Source organism: Oncorhynchus clarkii, chromosome 19, assembly GCF_045791955.1.
Source record: "Oncorhynchus clarkii lewisi isolate Uvic-CL-2024 chromosome 19, UVic_Ocla_1.0, whole genome shotgun sequence".
Classification (NCBI taxonomy): Eukaryota; Metazoa; Chordata; class Actinopteri; order Salmoniformes; family Salmonidae; genus Oncorhynchus; species Oncorhynchus clarkii.
The window spans coordinates 41,114,866-41,136,362 of NC_092165.1; the positions used below are offsets into that span (position 1 = coordinate 41,114,866).

General features: G+C 41.3%; 1 protein-coding gene across 2 annotated transcripts in view; it reads left to right on the forward strand.

Moving 5' to 3' along the window:
• Positions 1 to 21,497, forward strand: part of LOC139375204 (E3 ubiquitin-protein ligase pellino homolog 2-like) — a 46,281-nt gene that overhangs the window by 14,015 nt on the left and 10,769 nt on the right. For both annotated transcript variants that reach the window (XM_071116788.1, XM_071116787.1), the window contains exon 2: positions 12,575 to 12,704. In XM_071116788.1, the coding sequence (XP_070972889.1) occupies positions 12,575 to 12,704 (130 nt within the window). The remainder of the gene's footprint in view (positions 1 to 12,574; positions 12,705 to 21,497) is intronic.

A 21,497-nucleotide genomic window follows, 5' to 3' on the forward strand; every position in this document is an offset into this window, starting at 1 on the left:
ATGATGAGTTGGAACACTCATGACCCCAAAAGCCTTTACAAGAAAGTTGCGTCAAGGTCAAAGGTGACTCACCTGTCAACTTGGCGTCCTCTGCCTCGTAGTGGTCCAGGGCGGTGCAGTAAAAGCCGGACTCCACCTTGTCAGACGTATGTCACACACACACTGACCTGTCTCGTGAGGGCGAGAGTAAAAACAGTCAGGAAATGGCATAGGACAGAGTTGAGATGTTGCATTCAAGGTGTAACAGTTGATTTTTAAAGACTGTTGGTGTATCAAAAGAAGCAACTAAGGATAATAATTTAGCTAAGTAAGTGATAACGTACTGAGTCGAGCTGTACCCGTTCACGCCCCTCGTCAGTCAGTAGGGCCCAGTATTGAACAGCCTGCTGTCATTTCATGCCCAACCCTCGTGGAGAGCTATCCAATTACATAAGGTACTTGTACAAATTCTATATAGAACCGTCCTCTGTATAGAACAATATTTCTAATCAAATAGAAAGCAGTTGGTGAAAGTCAATAACATGTCATCCTCTCAATGTGACAAATGTCCTAATAACAATGCCTTCGTACAGTGTCAATGCAATTACAGGAACACTCAGTACCACTAATGATTAAGTTATTGAGGTGATTTGATCGAAGTCATTGTTACCTGCAGGAAGACCCAGTGCGCTGTGTATAGAGAGCCTAGGTACTCGGAACAGAGTGGATCCTGTATCTGCTATCTCTGTCAGCTAAGGACAGAACAACTTCCCCACCACATAGTGAAAGTGTGAAGAGAGGGAATGGAGAAAGAGAAGATGGTTAGAGATCATTCTCTTTTATTGTAACTGCACAAAACTGCCAGAGTAAAAGTAATAAATTCTGCATTTCACATAGACCATCTCAAAGTGTGCAGTTAGCAGCTTACAATATTGCCCATGTACACTGAACCAAAATAAAAACAAGATGTATTGGTGCACAAATGTGTCTATCCCTGTGAGCATTTCTCCTTTGCCAATATAATCCATCCACCTGACAGGTGTGGCATATCAAGAGGCTGATTAAACAGCATGATCATTACACAGATGCACCTTGTGCGGGGGGACAAAAGGCTAAAATGTGCAGTTTTATCACAACACAATGCCACAAGTTGAGGGAGCATGCAATTGGCGTGCCACCAGGGCTCTTGCCAGAGACTTGAATGTTAATTTCTCTACCATTAGCCGCCTCAATGTCATTTTAGAGAATTTGGCAGTACATCCAACCTGCCTCGCAACCACAGACCACGTGTAACCATGCCAGCCCAGGACCTCCACATCAGGCTTCGTCCCCTGCGGGATCGTCTGAGACCAGCCACCTGGACAGTTGATGAAAGCATTTCTGCACAAACTGTCAAACCGTCTCAGGGAAGCTAATCAGCGTGCTCTTTGTCCTCACCAGGGTCTTGACCTGACTGCAGTTCGGTGTTGTAACCGACTTCGGTGGGCAAATTTATTTTTATTTAACCTTTTTTAACCAGGCTAGTCAGTTAACTCTTAGGGATAGTGAGACGCTAGCGTCTCAAGTGGCTAATAGCCTGGGGAAATGCATAGTGCCAAATTCAAATAAAAAGCGATAAAACTCAAACTTTCATTAAATCACACATGCAGGGTACTCAATTAAAGCTACACTCGTTGTGAATCCAGCCAACATGTCAGATTTTAAAAATGCTTTTCGGCGAAAGCATGAGAAGCTATTATCTGATAGCATGCACCCCCCCTGAACCACCTGAACGAGTTGTAAAAAAAAGAATTAGCGTAGCCGGCGCTACACAAAACGCTGAAATAAAATATAAAACATGCATTACCTTTGACGAGATTCTTTGTTGGCACTCCAATATGTCCCATAAACATCACAATTGGTCCTTTTTTTCGATTAATTCCGTCCATGTATACCCAAAATGTCCATTTATAAAGCAGGTTTGATCTGGAAAAAAGACAGCTTTCCAAAACACAACGTCACTCCAAAACATTTCAAAAGTTGCCTATAAACTTTGCCAAAATATTTCAAACTACTTTTGTAATACAACTTTAGGTATTTTTAAATGTTAATAATCGATCAAATTGTAGACGGGGCAAACTGTATTCGATAGAGAAAGTAAACAAAACATGCCCCTTTTTCCCTCTTGCGTAACTCTCAACAGTGTAACGTTGTTCCAGGATGTGCCTCTTCTTTGTTTCACCAATGATTAACTTCAACCCAATTCCAAAGACTGGTGACATCCTGTGGAAGTCGTAGGAACTGTAAAATGGGCGCTATCTAATTTCCCTTGGCAAAGACAACTGAGGGAACTGTCAGAGGAAAATAATTGTTTTATAATTGTTTTATTCTTGGGGTTTTGCCTGCTACATAAGTTCTGTTATAGTCACAGACATGATTGAACCAGTTTTAGAAACTTCAGAGTGTTTTCTATCCACACCTACTAATCATATGCATATAATATATTCCTGGCATGAGTAGCAGGAAGTTGTGCACGCTATTTATCCAAAAGTGGAAATCTCCATAAGAACAAATTCTTATTTTCAATGACGGCCTAGGAACAGTGGGTTAACTGCCTGTTCAGGGGCAGAACGACAGATTTGTACCTTGTCAGCTCGGGGGTTTGAACTTGCAACCTTGGTTACTAGTCCAACGCTCTAACCACTAGGCTACCCTGCACACCTTTGATGGCCACTGGCATGCTGGAGAAGTGTGCTCTTCACAGACGAATTATGATAGCCACATTAGCATTGACCTTTTGGAGTGTAATTACAGACTTAGCTAGCTATGTGCTTAAATGTTAGCTAATTAGTTAACTTCCTAGCTAGCTGACGTTAACCTAGCTTGCCTAATCAATAGCCTGCTTTAATAAAAGAAGACCAACTTACTACCAATTTTAATATTGAAATCATAGTTGGTTGGTTAGGTTCTTTACTGAAAAACTATACATTTTTATCGTCTGCCATTGTCCCTACATCACCACCATTTCACTGTCAAAATACGATTCCCATTAAATAACTCAGCCACAGTCAATTGGCTGCATCCAAAAAATGTATTAAAACAAAAACAAACTTTTTGGTCTTAATTTAAAATCATGGTTAGGCATAAGGTTAGCATAAGGTTAGTTATAAAATCTGATTTTAAGAGAACATGTCGAAATAGGTGTGGTTTAGACATAAAAATTAAGAATTTGAAGCGGTGTTAACTAGTGACTACTATGTTCATTGTCTAGAATTTTCCCCTGTAACCCTTCGATCACACCGACAGCGTTCTTGCGCGAAATAGTACGCAGCATCATCTGGATATGTATGCAACAAAAGTTCAAAATTCACCTTCTGCTACCATTTCTGTCAAGCCGTCTACGCATACAGTTTGACTCTATGTTCGATAAATCCAACATATGCACCACACTGCAACTGCCTCTGCAACGCAATGCTGCAAGGCAAACGCAGGGTTTCATTGGAAATGAATGTAATTCTGGTGTACCAAAATGCAATGGCACTGTCGGGGATCTAAGCATAATACAACTATTGCAGTTGCAAGAGCAAGAATTTATTTTTTTGTGAGAAGAGAAATCCATTTGGGGATGTTGTTTGCGCAACCATCCTCTGCTCATTTGACCACATTCCGCGTGCGCTCACGGGACCCATCCTCTGTGCGCTAGTCTCAGTGTTGGCTTCCGCACTGATGTTTTAATCTTTCTCAACAGTGTCACCTCACGCTCAATGGGCTTTAGAAGCTGATTTGACCCCATACCTGGCAATACAATGTCACATTAATCTTACTCTATGTTGAAGAATACCCATCACAAAGAGCAAATCTGAACACACTGATTTTTGCAGGTTTCACAAAAAGAGATGTCCCACAGATTTGAACGTTCTTAGTATGGCACTTGCTTTACATTTGGGCTGTATAACGCCTAAATATCATAACAGACAGTATTGGGATTTTTAGACATGGGTAACAACTGCCACATTGTTTTCAAATGATTTATGTATTTTAAGACATTTAGTGAAAACAGATTGGTTTACTGCGGTTTTGTAGAATTCTCACAGCATCCATTGTTTGCCAGGTGAACTGACTGACTACTCACATAATGAAAGTTATAAAGTATGTTCTCTCTCATTTTAGATATAAATGCCATTTAGGGAATTTAAAACTCCTTAATTCAATAAACATCTCACATTGACCCATTTTAGGAAAATCCAAAACATCAGTAGACATGTTTCTAACATTTTACTCAATTGCATGCTATACAGTAAGTAGGCCTTCACTATACAGTAAGTAGGCCTTCACTATACAGTAAGTAGGCCTTCACTACACAGCTTTTGTTGAAATTCTCATGTAGCTATGTGCCATAGATGTGATGTGTGTGTGTGTCCACGTATTAGCTCCTATAACACTGGTGGTGTAGTAATACCCCCCATGGGGCTAAGAAAAGCACTTTAATCTGAATTTTTCTTAGTGATGAGTTTCCGAGCCTGTTTTGGTGGGACATTGATTATTAATGGTCTGTCTTTACCATTGTAGATGTTACTCTCATTCAGCAGTGCTTCGTAGCTATCCTCCTTGGGCAACATTTCATTGTGCTTCAGGCACAACCACCTAGACTTTTTTTCAACAACAACAAAAAATCTGGAAGAAAAGTGTGGCCTTGCAGTGCTTTCATTGTAATGTGTTATTAAACATTTATGGAGAGAGAACGAAATAATACATCAGTCATTTCTCTGGTGTTTGGTGCTTTGTGAATTTCATGTATAGAGCATCTGTTAAAAGCATTTTGCATTTCAAATCTATATGTGTGGCCTGTGTCCCCTGCACTCAGGGTTCTACACTAACCTTTTCTACTGGCGGCACTGGTGCTACCAACCTTTTCAGTTGGTGGCACCAGCACATGATTAGGTCGCACAATCTTTTAAATAAATATAATAATTGATCATGATCTGGCCTCTGTCCCATAATGTTCCTTCATTCCATATAGAACCAGGCTAAGAATGACTAGCCACATTTTTAAATGAGCATGCCTTTGTGTTCTTTAATTTTGATAGATTTACTGTAACAGCAAAGAAAAGACACTTAAAATAATGTGCAAAATATATTTATTACGGATATCAAAGTTACATGTGTATTTTTTCTCTTTTTTTTGTGCAAAGTCCTCTAGAGCAGGGGTGGTAAATAATGTAAATAAGAATTTGTTCTTAACTGACTTGCCTAGTTTAATAAAATAAAAAATGTAACCACATCAGGGGACCATTTTGAGGTCTGGGAAAAATCGGAGAAATTTAGATTTTTTGTTGTTAGCCTTTAATTCAGGTAAACTCCAGACAGTTGTTTGGCCAGCGGTGTTTCTGTAGTGCACTTAGGATGGAGTTTCAAAACAAATGGCCACTGGATTGATGCAAATAATTATGATTCTGCCAGGAAGGCGCAGGCTACTTTGAAGTTAAATTGTATTGCCTTTCCATCTACCTGACAACATTTAGCCTACACAAAGCATGGCTAACGGCTACACAAAGTTGTAGGCCCTACGCGCACCACACAAAGCAGGGCTCCACATTCAGGTATATTTTCCAGGGGCACACCGGGCCAGTGCCAACTGAAAGATACTTGCATGAATAAAAAAATATATTAAAAAAAATATATATAAATATATATATTTATATTACTGGCCCGGGACAAGATCTGACAGGAAACCAAATGATGAGTGTGTGATTTTTTTATCTTTCATTCGCAGGCTGAGCAACTAGTCTATACGGGGTACATAGACATTGGCAAGTCAAATACCTTTTTTTGACTAGGCCTACCTATTGTCATTATGCATTGACATTCACATTATTTTTACATTCTAAAATATGTCAGAATAATGTGGGTATTGCATGGTTAAATAGACAGCATGCTCCCGACAAACACACTAATGAAGTCTGTCCATGTGGTAGCTAATCAGCCTCGCCATTTGAGATGTGTTACTGAAGGGTTACTGTATTATATTTTAAAATGAGAAAGCGACCAAAAATGGGACACTTTGTATGGAAAACCAAGTTGAACCAACATTTAGATGTCTTGCTCATAATAACCACACATGGTTTTACCGCAACAGACTAGCGCAACATCATTAAATTGAAACGCCGGGAAACAAATGGAAGTGCCTACGTCTCTCATAAACGGATCAGAAATGAAATTACAGAATAATTAGTGCCTTAAAGTATTCTTACCCTTTGACTTATTCCACATTTTGTCTTACAGCCTGATTTCAAAATGGATTGCATATTTTTTTTCTCTCCCAATCTATGCTAGTCATTTTATTTTTTTTTAGCAAATGTATTAAATTAAGTACATAAATATCTAATTTACATACAGTACCAGTCAAAGGTTTGGACACCTACTTATTCCAGGGTTTTTCTTTTCTTTTGACTATTTTCTACATTGTAGAATAATAGTGAAGACATCTCAACTATGAAATAACACGTATGGAATCATGTAGTAACCAAAAAAAGTCACAACAAACACACAACAAACAAAAAAAACTTGTTCAGTGCTAGTTAGTGTACTGCTAACATTAGCGGGCTCGCTCGCTAGTTAACGTTACGTGTATGATCTGTGTAGTAATATTTGCATCTCAGAGCCATTTGCATTGCTAGTTATAGCCTAATGTTTGCTATCTAACATTACATCTAGATAGTTGGTTAGCTTTAGCTGCCTGTAGATTCATGCAAGGTGGTAACGTTATGAGTTGGGGTTTTGGTGAATTATTTAGCTACATGTCAAAAAAAGACTCCACTATGCAAGTAACCAGTTCACTGTACAGTTTACATCTTTTGTATCCTGTCCATGTGACAAATTAACTTTTAGATTTGATTTTATATAGTGTGTGTTTACCAGAAACTGTAATAAGAACAACAACATGATCTGCACCAAAGTCAAATTAGGATATAACATTAGGCCAACAAGACAGTGTCCAAGTTATACAATTCTCTGGTAGAATGCCCTGCTTTTATTTTGTCACACTCACAACCGTAAGCTATTTTCTGTCATTAGCTCGTCATTATCTTGTTGCGAGTTTATTGTCCTGTAATAATGAATACAATTTAGCTAAAGTTAAGGTGTTATCAGCTATATGATATAGTAATAATTTTTTTATTTAACTAAACAAGTCAGTTAAGAACAAATTCTTATTTACAATGACGGCCTACCCCGGCCAAATCCGGACGACGCTGGGCCAATTGTGCTCTGCCCTATGGGACACCAAATCACAGCCGGTTGTGATACAGCCTGGAATCCAACCAGGGTCTGTTGTGACGCCTTAGGCACTGTGATGCAGTGCCTTAGATCGCTGCGCAACTTGGGAGCCCTGAACTGGCTAGCTAGCTAACAAGCTAGAAACAAACCCTTTTTTTTTTTAAAGTTGCTTTTAGCCTGGTTTGCTAGATTGACATATACTAAATTGGTGTTAAAATACACCAGTTATGTTATTTTGGACCATCAGGCTGATGTCATGCAGCCTGTTTTTGTTTATACTTTTTCAAAACGATAGCGACAAGTTTGATGTCGGACGCCCCCCCAAAAATTAATGATGTCACTGCGACAACTGTATACAGACATGTCGAATAACATAGTATAAACTAGCTTTTAGTCTAAATCTTTGGTTGTACTCACTGTTTAGCACATGGCCTCGCATGTGAATCCTGAGAGATGGGTGGGGCTAAAGCTTAAGATGGTGTAAACAATGCTGAATGGGTGTAGACCAAGAAGAGCTTTCCAGTAGGTGTACCAAATCATTCAAGGGACATTTTCTCAAAAGTGTGGTTACAAGTTTATCAACTTTCAAAGCAGAATTACTTTCCCATTGTTCTTCAACTGTACTGTATGATAAACAATTTTCTAGCTCTGCGTCTCTACTTTATTCCAATGTAAAAATAAAAAAATAAAATTTCAAATGTTGCTACACAAGATTGAGCCGTTCAACCACATGTGGAATAAGTCGAGGTATGAATATTTTCTGAAGGCACTATTAGCGCAGTAGAACTTCTAAATCGGCTACCATAACTTCAATGACTTTTCAAGGACCAAAGAGCCTAAAGAAAATCTCTGATTTTCAAGGTATACTATTCCATGATGACTGAATTGCACATCACAAATACTTAACCAAGACTTTAAGCTTTCTAAATATGTGGTTTGCATACCCATTCTTGCCTTATAAGTTAATGGTAGTTATAACTTGGAACATCTTTCCTACCCTTACCGCTGTCGCTCTTCGCTCCTCGTAACAACCGGCTTTTTGAGAGCTGAGCGTTCTCTCTGCCTGACAGTTTGTCTGTAGGCTATATCTGTGCGGAAAGCATGTGATAAATAATCATCCATTGTTTAATTGTTTTTTAAAATCAATTATATAGCCTAGATTATTACAATATTTGCTTCTCTGCCCACTGACTGGGATGATTGACTGGCCCGGAGGGTTTCCGAAACCTCCCTCATAAAGGCAAGTTCTGACGCGCGCGCACACGGGCATTCCCATGCTGCTGTTGCTTCTTTAAAAAGTTGCTTTATTTTTGGTCAATTGCACATTACTGTTTGAATAAATCATGATAATAAATGGCACCCTTGTTTTCAATGGCACCCTTGCGACCAATTAAAAATGTATCTCTCACGGCCAAGTCAAACGGTCGCAAGTGTGACTGTTTTGATCGTGGTATCGAATCCTGCCCGCACCCCCCATACACATACACATTTTCAGTCAGTGTGGTGTTATAGTAGTAGGCTATAGTAGGGATAAGACGCCTGCCATTAAAAAAAAATACAATAATTTGTGGGCTTATCCTTTCTGTAATAGTTTAATTTTTGATCCAAAGTTACATCTTCATGACATGTAATTTGAATGGAGAGCATAGTCCTATTTGAATTGCAATTCTCACCCTGGTTTGTCTTAACCCAGTGGTATTTGCATGGCCACTTCCCAGCTTTGGCTGGCAGCACTGGCACTGAGCAGTGAGTGAGTGGGCAGGCTGGGTGAGTGGGTTTAGGAAATGAAAGGGGGGATTGATCAGGATACAGCCTCTGCCTCTCCACAGTCCTCTTTGTCCATTCATTGTGCTTGTGGGATTGAACCTATTGATTGTGCAAGTCTCCCCTGAAGAACGATTCTGTGAGGGAAGATTGTATTTGATGGGGACATCTCCGGGTAGGTGGAGCACAGACCTCCAAACACCAAGACTGGAGTATGGTGACTAACTGTAGATACCATTGCTGAGGATTACATTATAGATGATGAATCGGAAATGCTGCTATTGTCACATTTTGGACTGGTTCTGAAGACCTTAACCTAGAGCTGGGCAATATCTCAATTTATTTATTTTATGTTTTCTCTTTGTTGTACAATTTTTTTAAAGGTCAAAATCACTCAATTTCAAACTAGTTTATAAGCCTTCCACAATGATACCAGCTAATAATTAAATTATTTTATCAAAATAGTTTAGCCTGCTTTTTTTAGCAATCAATGATCCGGCTTTCAAATCTGGCTTTTGAAAATGCAATGTTTAGTTCCAAATTTAACCAGAGCCTTGCATAATGCACATTCACTAATAATGTCTAACTTCTTGTAGCAGGCCTTGGGCTGTAGAAAATGTTTATGAGACCGGTGTTCAATCACACAAGCCCACGTGCTAGTGAGTAGCCAGCTAATCTTTTAAGTTTCAAGTTTAGCCAACTTGGATCTATTTGCTAGCTAACAAGGCAGAAAAGTTTAATTGTTATAGGGGGAACGTTTAAAAAAATTACAACTTCATATTCATCTCCAGCACCACCCCTACATCAACATATGACATAGAAACTCACCAATGTTTGATGACATCATTGGAAACACACAGAGAAATGTAAGTGTTTCCAATGTCATCATCAACCAATTAGTAGGCAATGCCTACTCACAATTGGTCAACATCACACAATGATTGTCTTGGAAACACTTATCTTCCCCTCTTCTTTTTTTATTTATTTTTTTACTACAAAACAAACGCATAATTTTCACATATGTTGGGGTGGTGCTGGAGATGAATGAAGTTGAACATTTAAATGTCAGTTTATGAACAGTTTTCTGTCTCCAACTTTTTGAATAGCTTGTTAGCCTGTCCACTTTTGTTTAGATGTTGAAATCAAGTGACCTACCTCATTTCTCTCCAATTCCCAAAATAATTGTTTTATGCTTATTGCACATTTATAAAGACTAGACAGCTAATATAAGTATTTGGCTAAAATGCTGCTATTGGTACTTGGTACTGAAATGCCGTGTGCGACAAACTGAACATTCATTTCCTAGAATCAATGTTCATTGATACTCTCGTTTTAGTAGTGTCTGTTCTGTGTACATTTTGAGTAGTTGAGACATAAAAGGGTATGGTTAGAAAGGTGAACTTCTCTATTACAGTAAAATGGGTTTCTGTGGACCAAACCTGAAATGCACATAGCGAGTTGAAACCACTTGTTAGAGAGGATCCCTCATTTTTGTTGTGAGTGGCAGGTGGAGCGGCGTGTGTGTGTGTGTGTAAACCATAGGGGAAGAGTCAAAGCATGAGGTTTCACTCGCTAAAATCTATCCAAAATAAGCCCCATGTGTTTCTATGGGCTCATTTTGGACCTAAGCTTGCCTTTGGGACAATGACTCCCATTGTTAGGGTGTAGACATGAGCATCTTGCAATTATATACAGATCTCTGGTGTAAATGGGAAGGTGCACACAGCACAGAAAGAGACAACCAAAAAGACATGACAACAATCTACCATTAAAAAAAATGTGATTCTTGCAATACAGGCATCTGGAATGTCACACAAAAATATAAAAACATATTGCCCTACCTTAAGCCCCTCTGACCCATAATAACCCACTGTGCCATCCTCACATGACCCTAGAAGCAGTCATGGGGTCATAGCCAGGGCTATCGCTTCAACAAATGTCTCATACTACGTTAACGCTGTGCTGTCACTAAGTCGATGACTAGGGGACTGCAGGTGGCTCTTTCTTGTGTATGGTGGCAGGGCTGGAGTACAGGTGATGCTCAGAGCCTCCATTCTAATCCCTTCTAAGTATCAAGAGGCTAAAAATGACCACTCTGGCCCAGGTCAAAAGGCAAAGAGATTACAATAAAGCACAGCTTTAAAAGGCTGTCCTGGCTAATGCAATGATGAAGAGGCCTCCAGGTGACATTGCACACTTCACTTCCTGTCCTTAATGATGGACATAAATGCCAGTCCATTATCCAGTCTTCCTATCCAACGCCAAATGGCTTCACTGGAATGGTAGAGATGTAATGGCCCAGTGTCATCAAGCTAGAGAGATTGCATTGACTGTTACCACTGACAATAACAGCTGTGAAGGGGTGGTTGCTGAAGGCTAAGAGAAGAGTGGAATTGATCCTGCTTTATTGTGGACTGATCGCAGCGGTCATGACCTGTTTCATATCATATTGATCTGACTCGTGTGCAGTCAGTCAACGATGGCAGAGCTACAATATTCCCCTGTGAGTGGGTTGTGTCTAGCAGACCAGCTCTCAGCCCTGTTCTGACTGAGACCATGTGTTTTCCAGGCTGCCTGGCTGTGGGGACAGGTGGCCAGGGGAGGGAGGAGGAGGATAAGTATGGGGAGGAGGTGGTAGTCGTTGCAGTAACGAGGGCTTTGGGGATTACAGTGTAGTGGTTGGTTGTTTAGCCCAATCGCTAATAAAAGGAAAGGTTAGTGGATTTTTATTCAATTAATATAATTGATTCTGAAATACTGTAATCAGTCAAAATGTCAACCTGAACTCTCTTATTCTGTGGGGGGTGGATGACCGAACAGAAGGCCTGTGTGTTGGATGGGAGAAGAGCATGGGGTTTCCCAGCTGTAGGGGCAAGCTGGTGGATGTAGAGTATTGGTCTGTTCTGGAAGAGGCACCTCCATTCACCAGGCAGACCAGGCCCGTAGTTACAGCAGACTGAGAGACTGGGCATCACAAGGGTGCACCAAGATAGAAATGTTAACCACACACTAAATAGAGAAGTTGTTATGATGAGGCCATTTTGTCCTGTGTATTTTTAATTTGAGTCAGCCAGTTCAGGCTCCAAGTTAGTGTGACTAATGCGGTAGAGGTATTATGCTGCTGACCATCATGTGAGTCAGAGAGCCTCCCCAGTCTGGTCTGGATAGTCCTGTAAAGGAGACCTGACACACATCTTAAACTCTGCTCTTCTACAGACTAGTGCAGAGTAACAGCTGTGGCGTGGCTAGCTAGCTGACAGACGGAGGGGGAGCATTTTAAAGTGCTTTATGTAATAACCCAGCTATAATCCAAGGTGACGCTTAGATAACTAATACAATGAATGTGATCTATGTGGATGAATGAAAGTGGATACAAATGGCCCTGCTCCAAAACCCATAGGAACACACATTATTATTCATGCATTCACTTACAGACAAGAATATTCTGTAACGTTATTTTTTCAGAGACATTTTCTCTCTTGGAAGAATATCTTTATCTACCCTTTGGGGGAATGAATGAACTTTTCCTGAAATGTTAGAAACTCTCCCACATTCTTTCTCCCCTTTTTTCTGATAGGTACAATGGCTCCCTCCCAAACGGAGACCGGGGCAGAAGGAAAAGCCGCTTTGCCCTGTACAAGAGAAGCAAAGCCAACGGTGTTAAACCCAGCACCGTCCATATCCTCAACACGCCACAAGCCAGCAAGGTAAACCAGGAACCTAGCCTACTCACATATTCATGCACAAACTAAGTAATTGATGGGTGAAGACTGAGTTCTCATGAATATGTTATTACCCTTCTTAGCAAATTGGTAGAATGACCAACAATTGACACAACAGTGAGAACCAACACTGAATTTAACTCATTTTACTTTTTAACACGTTTTTCACGTATCTAACTTGAAATCCCAGTCAAGAAAATATTGTTGCTCTATTGATGGCTCTGACATTTACTACACAAAAGCTGCAGCCAGACCTCCTAGCTTTGCTATGTGTGGTGTCTGCCAGAAAACTGCCAGTCCAGTACAGCATGTCTGTCCTCTTGCATTCCTACATTTGGTATCCTAGCAGTCAGCTAAACAAGCTAGAGTGCCTGCTGCTGACGTCTGCAGTTTTTAGAAGCACACGTTTCAAAGCACTTCTCCTTTTTGTTTTTGGGCCTTCTGGCTTAAGGCCCATCAGTCTGTGTTAGTCTCCCACCCTGTAGCCTGACTGTGTCTGATAGCTCTTCTCACTGGGAGAAAAGGTTTAGGAGCTAGCTGTTAGCTGATAAAGGCTGTGTCATCTCTGACTGCCTGTTCAGTGAACTGTACTGGGCCCTGCTCTCTCTGCTGTTTCACGACACACACCAGTATGTGTAGGTTTATGTAAGAGGTCATGTACAGCCTGTTATATAATGATGAAGCTTTATTAACCCCCCAGCACCTTCACCTCCCCTTCCCTCTGCCACCCTGGTATCAGGGCCTCTATTAAACTTGGTTTAGTGGGGTGAAGTGAGGAGGATGTTGTTGCAGTTGGCTGACCTTCCCCTCACAGCTGTACGCACAATGATGAAAATAGCTGTTCCTTCTTCTTCAGTTTGTCAAACTTCTGCCCTGCTAGAGCTGCCCTGGTCAACTGTATGTGCTGTTATTGTGAAGTGGAAATGACTAGGAGCAACAAGGGCTCAGCTGTGAAATGATAGGGCACACAACACTCACTGCTGAGTTCCAAACTGCCTCTGGAAGCAACATCAGAACAAGAACTGTTTGTCGGGACGCGAGCTTCATGAAATGGGTTTCCATGGCCAAGCAGCCGCACACAAGCCAAAGATCACCATGCGCAATAGTAATGGTTGACTGGAATGTTGTAAACATCGCCGCCATTGGACTCAGTGGAAACGAGTTCTCTGGAGTGATGAATCATGCTTCACCACCTCCCCCAATGCCTAGTGCTAACTGTAAAGTTTGGTGGATGAGGAATAATGGTCTGGGGCTGTTTTTCATGGTTCGAGCAAGGCCCCTTAGTTCCAGTGAAGGGAAATCTTAATGCTACAGCAGAGATTGTAGACTATTCTGTGCGTCAGACTTTGTGGGAACAGTTTGGGGAAGGCCCCCTCCTGTTTCAGCATGACAATGCCCCCCGTGCACAGAGCGAGATTCATACAGAAATGGTTTGTCAAGATGGCACAGAGTCCTGACCTCAACCCTATTTGAACACCTTTGGGAAGAATTGGAACGCCAACTGCGAGCCAGGCCTAATTGCCCAACATCAGGGCCCGACCCCACTAATGCTCATGTGGCTGAATGGAAGCAAGTCCCCGCAACAATGTTCCAACACCTAGTGGAGAGCCTTCCCAGAAGAGTCGAAGCTATTATAGCAGCAAAGGGGACCAACTCCATTTTAATGGCCATGATATTGGAATTAAATGTTCGACAAGCAGTTGTCCACGTACTGTTGGTCATGTAGTGTATTTGGCTGTTTTCGCAGCATAATATTTAGAAATGGTCCTTTTCGGGGTTAGAATAAATGCTAACTCCTGTTCGTATAAGCTTGTAACATACTGTAGCTAGCCATATACAGTGCATTCAGAAAGTTTTCAGACCCCTTTTACTTTTTCCACATTTTGTTACGTTACAGGTTTATTCTAAAATGCATTAAATTGTTTCTTTCCCCATCAATCTACACACAATACCTCATAATGACAAAGCAAAAAAAAAAATGGGGTATGACGCTACAAGCTTGGCACACTTGTATTTGGGGAGTTTCTCCCATTCTTCTCTGCAGATCCTCTTAAGCTCTGTCAGGTTGGGTGGGGAGCGTCGCTGCACAGCTATTTTCAGGTCTCTCCAAAGATGTTCGATCAGATTCAAGTCCGGGCTCTGGCTGGGCCACTCAAGGAAATTCAGAGACTTGTCCCGAAGCCACTCCTGTGTTCTCTTGGCTGTGTGCTTAGGGTCAATTGTCCCGTTGGAAGGTGAACCTTTGACCCAGTCTGAGGTCCGGAGCGCTCTGGAGCAGGTTTTCATCATAGATCTCTCTGTACTTTACTCCATTCATCTTTCCCTTGATCCTGACTAGTCTCCCAGTCCCTGCCGCTGAATAACATCCCCACAGCATGATGCTACCACCACCATGCTTTACCGTAGGGGTGGTGCCAGGTTTCCACCAGACATGACGTTTGGCATTCAGGACAAAGAGTTAAATCTTGGTTTCATTAGACCAGAGAATCCTTTAGGTGCCTATTGGCAAACTCCAAGTGGGCTGTCATGTGCTTTTTGTACTGAGGAGTGGCTTCCATCTTGCCACTACCTTAAATGGCTGATTGGTGGGGTGCTGCAGAGATGGTTGTTCTTCTGGAAGGTTCTTGCATCTCCACAAAGGAACTCTGGAGCTCTGTCAGAGTGACCATCAAGTTCTTGATCACCTCCCTGACCACGGCCCTTCTCCCCGGATTGCTCAGTTTGGCGGGGCGGCTAGCTCTAGGAAGAGTCTTGGTGGTTACAAACTTCGGTTTAAGAATGATGTATGCCACTGTGTTCTTGGGGACCTTCAATGATGCAGACATTGTTTGGTACCCTTCCCCAGATCTGTGCCTCGACACAATCCTGTCTCGGAGCTCTATGGACAATTCCTTCGACCTCATGGCTTGGTGTTTGCTCTGACATGCACTATTAACTGTGGGACCTTTATGTAGACAGGTGTGCCTTTCTAAATCATGTCCACATGTGGACTCCAATCAAGTTGTAGAAATATCTCAAGGATGATCAATGGGAACAGGATGCACGTGAGCTCAATTTAGGGTCTCATAGCAAAGGGTCTGAATACGTACGAAAATAAGGCATTTCTGTTTTTATTTTTATTATTTTGCAAAATATTCAACCCGTTTTCTCTTTGTCATTATGGGGTATTTTGTGTAGATTGAGGGGGGGGGGGGGGGGGACAATTTAATGCATTTTAGAATATGGCTGTAACGTAACAATGTGGACAAAGTCAAGGGGTCTGAATACTTTCCAAATACACTATAGAAATCGATAGTGTTATTTGAAGCCTATTTTTATGTGTAATGCAGTTGATTGGGGACTGACGTATTGGTTTGACATCCATACAAGCATTATTTTCTTATTCTCCCCAAGAGGGTATGAAATGCACATAAATATAGGCACATTTTGTTGGTAGGCAATAAGGAGATTTTGAATCTTGCCCGCATGGGGGATGCGTCAGTGGTGTTGCCATGGCATTCCCATTGTTTTGATTGATTCGATTCATCTCTTTACCGCATCTATACCTAACGTCGTTGAGCCAGCACTGAGGGTTCTATTTGAAAGTAGAGATGTGAGATATCATTTGAGAGGGTAACTGTTACGTGGATTTCCAAGTGTGTACTTGTCCACCGACGCTTTCTCTTGCTCAGCAGGAATGTGTTCTCTCTGTTCTCTTACTCTCAGACACTACACCAAATCTCCCTCCTCACACTCTGTAGTAGGTCCATGTGAATACGTTGAGAAAGCGCTCTGACTGAGTTGGGCTCACGTGTCTGTGCACACTCTGGTGCTAATGACCGATAATGAGGAGCTCCCATGATCACTACCAGACTCCTATTCAAATCCTGCCTCTGCTCCCTAATCTGCCCACTTGATCTCAATTACAGGTGTCTGTCTGGGTGTGTGTGTTCCTTTGGGTGTTCCCTAACAAACGGTTTAGATCTCGCTCTCTTCAGGTCTCAGTTGGTTGTGTGGGATTTTAGAACTGGGTATGTGGCAATCTAAAGTAGCCAAATGTTGTGTTGAAAATGTGGAATGCTTTACACTTGTGGGAATTGGCCTATATGGAACAGGTTTCTTACAAAAGAAATATGAAAAGTACATGCATAAGCATGTTAGCAATTGAAAGGGAACAGTTTGGAGATAATAGGAAAATTATTAGACAAGTTTAGGACACAACTGTTCACCTGACACAACACTGAATAAACTGTTGCTTTTTATGTGCATTTTTTTATATTTACCGTACTTTTCACCACATTTGTTGATTTTAATGACATTTTGAAAATACTCTGGATACATTCAGCAACATGATAATATTCCTCAAATGTGGGTTAGGTGCAACATAACACAACACAAAAAAATAACAAGGGTTTGAGTGAGAGGACTAACTGGTGTCTCCAAGTGGTCACGCACAGTTCTTAAGTAATTTCAATGCTGTGCCTTTTAGGAACTAGAGCAAGCACACTTGTAGTTTTGTTTGAAACCCAGCCCTGCCTTTACACAATTACTGTTTACGCAATAAATATAAATCCACATCTGGGTCAGGTGAGCATAATATGAAAGCTTGTTCTATTGCCAACATGACTAGCTAAGTTATAAAATGTGATCTTATATTGTTAGGCTTTCACAGGGAAATTCTGAGAAACCGATGGTAGTGTTGGTGACCATAAAATGACATCATGAGTGCATTCCGGTGCATACTCCACTGCGATTTGTTTTCACAATAGACAAACCGGCTCATTCTGTTCAGAACAACCCAGGGTATGATACAATGTCATCTTGTAACTAAATCATAGTGATCATAAGCATTGACACTATGACACGAGTTTTATGATTCATAAAAAATATATATTTCACCTTTTTTATTTAACCAGGTAAACTAGTTAAGAACAAGTTCTCATTTACAACAGCGACCTGGCTAAGATAAAGCAAAGATAAAGCAAAGCAAAGCCGACTAGAGCATACAGGTCGCAGTGGTGGGTAGTACAGTGCCTTGCGAAAGTATTCGGCCCCCTTGAACTTTGCGACCTTTTGCCACATTTCAGGCTTCAAACATAAAGATATAAAACTGTCTTTTTTTGTGAAGAATCAACAAGTGGGACACAATCATGAAGTGGAACGACATTTATTGGATATTTCAAACTTTTTTAACAAATCAAAAACTGAAAAATTGGGCGTGTCTTTTATCGATGGCGATTATGATATCGTTTAGTACCTTGAGCGTGGCTGAGGTGCAACCGTGACCAGCTCGGACACCGGATAGCACAGCGGAGAAGGTACGGTGGGATTCGAAATGGTCAGTGGTCTGTTTATTAACTTGGCTTTTGAAGACTCTAGAAAGGCAGGGCAGGGTGGATATACAGTGGGGCAAAAAAGTATTTAGTCAGCCACCAATTGTGCAAGTTCTCCCACTTAAAAAGATGAGAGGCCTGTAATTTTCATCATAGGTACACTTCAACTATGACAGACAAAATGAGCAAAAAAATCCAGAAAATCACATTATTTGCAAATTATGGTGGAAAATATATTTTTTTATTACTTTTTTTGCCCCACTGTAGGTCTATAACAGTTTGGGTCTAGAGTGTCACCCCCGTTGAAGAGGGGGATGACCGCGGCAGCTTTCCAATCTTTAGGGATCTCAGACAATACGAAAGAGAGGTTGAGCACACTGGTAATAGGGGTTGCAACAATGGCAGTGGATAATTTTAGAAAGAGAGGATCCAGATTGTCTAGCCCAGCTAATTTGTACGGGTCCAGGTTTTGCATCTCTTTCAGAACATCTGCTATCTGGATTTGGGTGAAGGAGAAGCTGGGGAGGATTGGGCAAGTAGTTGCGGGGGGGTGCGGAGCTGTTGGCCGGGGTTGGGGTAGGCAGGAGGAAAGCATGGCCAGCCATAGAGATGCTTCTTGAAATTCTCGATTATCGTGGATTTATCGTGGTGACAGTGTTTCCTAGCCTCAGTGCAGTGGGCAGCTGGGAGAAGGTGCTCTTATTCTCCATGGACTTTACAGTGGAAATGTGAAGTGCAGGTATTTGGCTTGCTTGTATGACATTAAAGAAGTATTTATAATCCTGACAGCTTTCAAAAAACATTGAGTCCTCTCAATGTACAGCATTTCCCTTACTCAGACAACAGTTGCCAAATTAGCGGTAGGGATGGGGGCAAGTTCTTGTCGCGTATGGTTCAGAACGTCTGTCAGTCAACCCATACAGAGCTGTGAAGCAGAGACCCTGAGATCTGACGTCGTGTATAGCATGTTACTGTACAACCACTGCGTTCCAATTTAGGCGCTTATCAGTGTCCAAATCTGCCATTTCCAACCTGTATATGGGTACGAGTGTAAAAAAAAAAAAAAACATTTTTTTATTTTAAGTGACAACTACCAGAATTTAGTGGTTACTGCCCTACAATCAATGAAAAAACAGGACCCATTTTGAATGTTTTGGTATGTCGTTGTTTTCCAGCTGGCGAGCATGATGCAGCTGTCTTTTGCTGTAATCTACAGTTTGTTACTGTTAACATTCTAAGTAACTTCTAACATTAAACTGTTCTTGTACCTGTGTAATAAAACTGTAATTACTTTGAGCAACATTTTATTAGCATGTTTTTATTAATACTTTCCATTTTAATTGCCCAATGAGCTGAGTGTTTTCAACTCCTGTACATGAGGAATAGTCACTTTTCCTTATTCCATGTATGTAATCACGCCATTATTATGCAATTTTAAAGCAATTTACAAAGTAATGTAACAATGTTGTTTTTGTAGTAATCACTAAGTTACTACACATGTATAAGAACTTGATGTAAAGTGTTGTAAACTTACTTTACCACTCATTATGAAAATATATTTGTTAGTAATTCTGAAGCTGCAAAAGTGTTCTACTCTAATGTTGACGTGTCCCTTGTGTATTTAATTATAGGCTATATTATTAATATATTTAGACTAATTCCATTACCTGTTGTTGTGTAACTGTAGTTGATGAAGCATTTGGTTCTTCATCAAATATTTGTCAGCCATCCATTTTATTACTGTCATTAAAATACCTTCACATTTTAATTTGCTTTTCTGAGACCTGTATTTGAATATCAAAGAAAGTAGTTGACTTTTAGTTAACTCTATAAACTATATCCAACTACCTTGATTATTTGAAAAGTTGGTATTTTCTACCCAGGTCTGGCTGACTGAGTATGAATTGTATCTGACTTCATCTGATTGACTGGCCTATGTTGACTGAGCCTAGAGTACAGTTTATGGTCACTGTCATGGAAGTGTTACTTCACAGGAACACTGATCCCTACTGTCCCATTCCAGGAATTCCTTCCAACGTTTTTGTCCAGTGATATAATGAAGGGTTAGTGCAACCATCTAATGAGTCCCCATCACGAGTGGTGGTGCGGTTGCGGAAGGCATTATTTCCCATCCTGAACTGCTGGCATATGGCTGATCTGATGGTGTGAGAACAAAGTAGACGCATGACACTTCCTAGCCCAGTTTAGACCCGAGTGGAACTCTGGTTTAGTATTATAACATATACCCACCTTTCAAATTATTTGCCCACCTCTGTGTCTCAAATCAGTTTATTTGTCACGTGCGCTGAATACAACAGGTGTAGTAGACCTTACAGTGAAATGCTTACTTACAGACTCTAACCAATAGTGCAAAAAAGGTATTAGGTGAACAATGGGTAGGTAAAGAAATAAAACAGTAAAAAGACAGGCTATATACAGTAGCGAGGCTATAAAAGTAGCGAGGCTACTTACAGACACTAGTCAGTCAGGCTGATTGAGGTCGTGTGTACATATAGATATGGTTAAAGTGGCTATGCATATATGATGAACAGAGAGTAGCAGTAGCGTAAAAGAGAGGGTGGTGGGTGGGACACAATGCAGATAGCCCGGTTAGCCACTGTGCGGGAGCACTGGTTGGTCGGCCCAATTGAGGTAGTATGTACATGAATGTATAGTTAAAATGACTATGCATATATGATAAACGGAGAGTAGCAGCAGCGTAAAAGGAGGGGTTGGGGTGGGGGGGGCACACAATGCAAATAGTCCAGGTAGCCATTTGATTACCTGTTCAGGAGTCTTATGGCTTGGGGGTAGAAGCTGTTGAAAAGCCTTTTTGTCCTAGACTTGGCACTCCGGTACCTCTTGCCATGCGGTAGTAGAGCGAACAGTCTATGACTGGGGTGGCTGTGGTTTTGGACAATTTTTTGGGGCCTTGTACTGACACTGCCTGGTGTAGAGGTCCTGGATGGCAGGCAGCTTTGCCCCAGTGATGTACTGGGCCGTTCGCACTACCCTCTAGTGCCTTGTGCTCGGAGGCCGAGCAGTTGCCGTACTAGGCAGTGCTGCAACCAGTCAGGATGCTCTTGATGTTGCAGCTGTAGAACCTTTTTGAGGATCTAAGGACCCATGCCAAATCTTTTCAGTTTCCTGAGGGGGAATAGTCTTTGTCGTGCCCTCTTCACAACTGTCTTGGTGTGTTTGGACCATTCTAGTTGGTTGTTGATGTGGACACCAAGGAATTTGAAGCTCTTAACCTGCTCCACGACAGCCCCGTCGATGAGAATGGGGATGTGCTCAGTGCTCCTTTTCCTGTAGACCACAATCGCTCGAAGGATATGGCAGTGCAAATGTTGCCTGTAATCCATGGCTTCTGGTTGGGGTATGTACGTACAATCACTGTGGGGACGACGTCCTCGATGCACTTATTGATAAAGCCAGTGACTGATGTGGTGTACACCTCAATGCC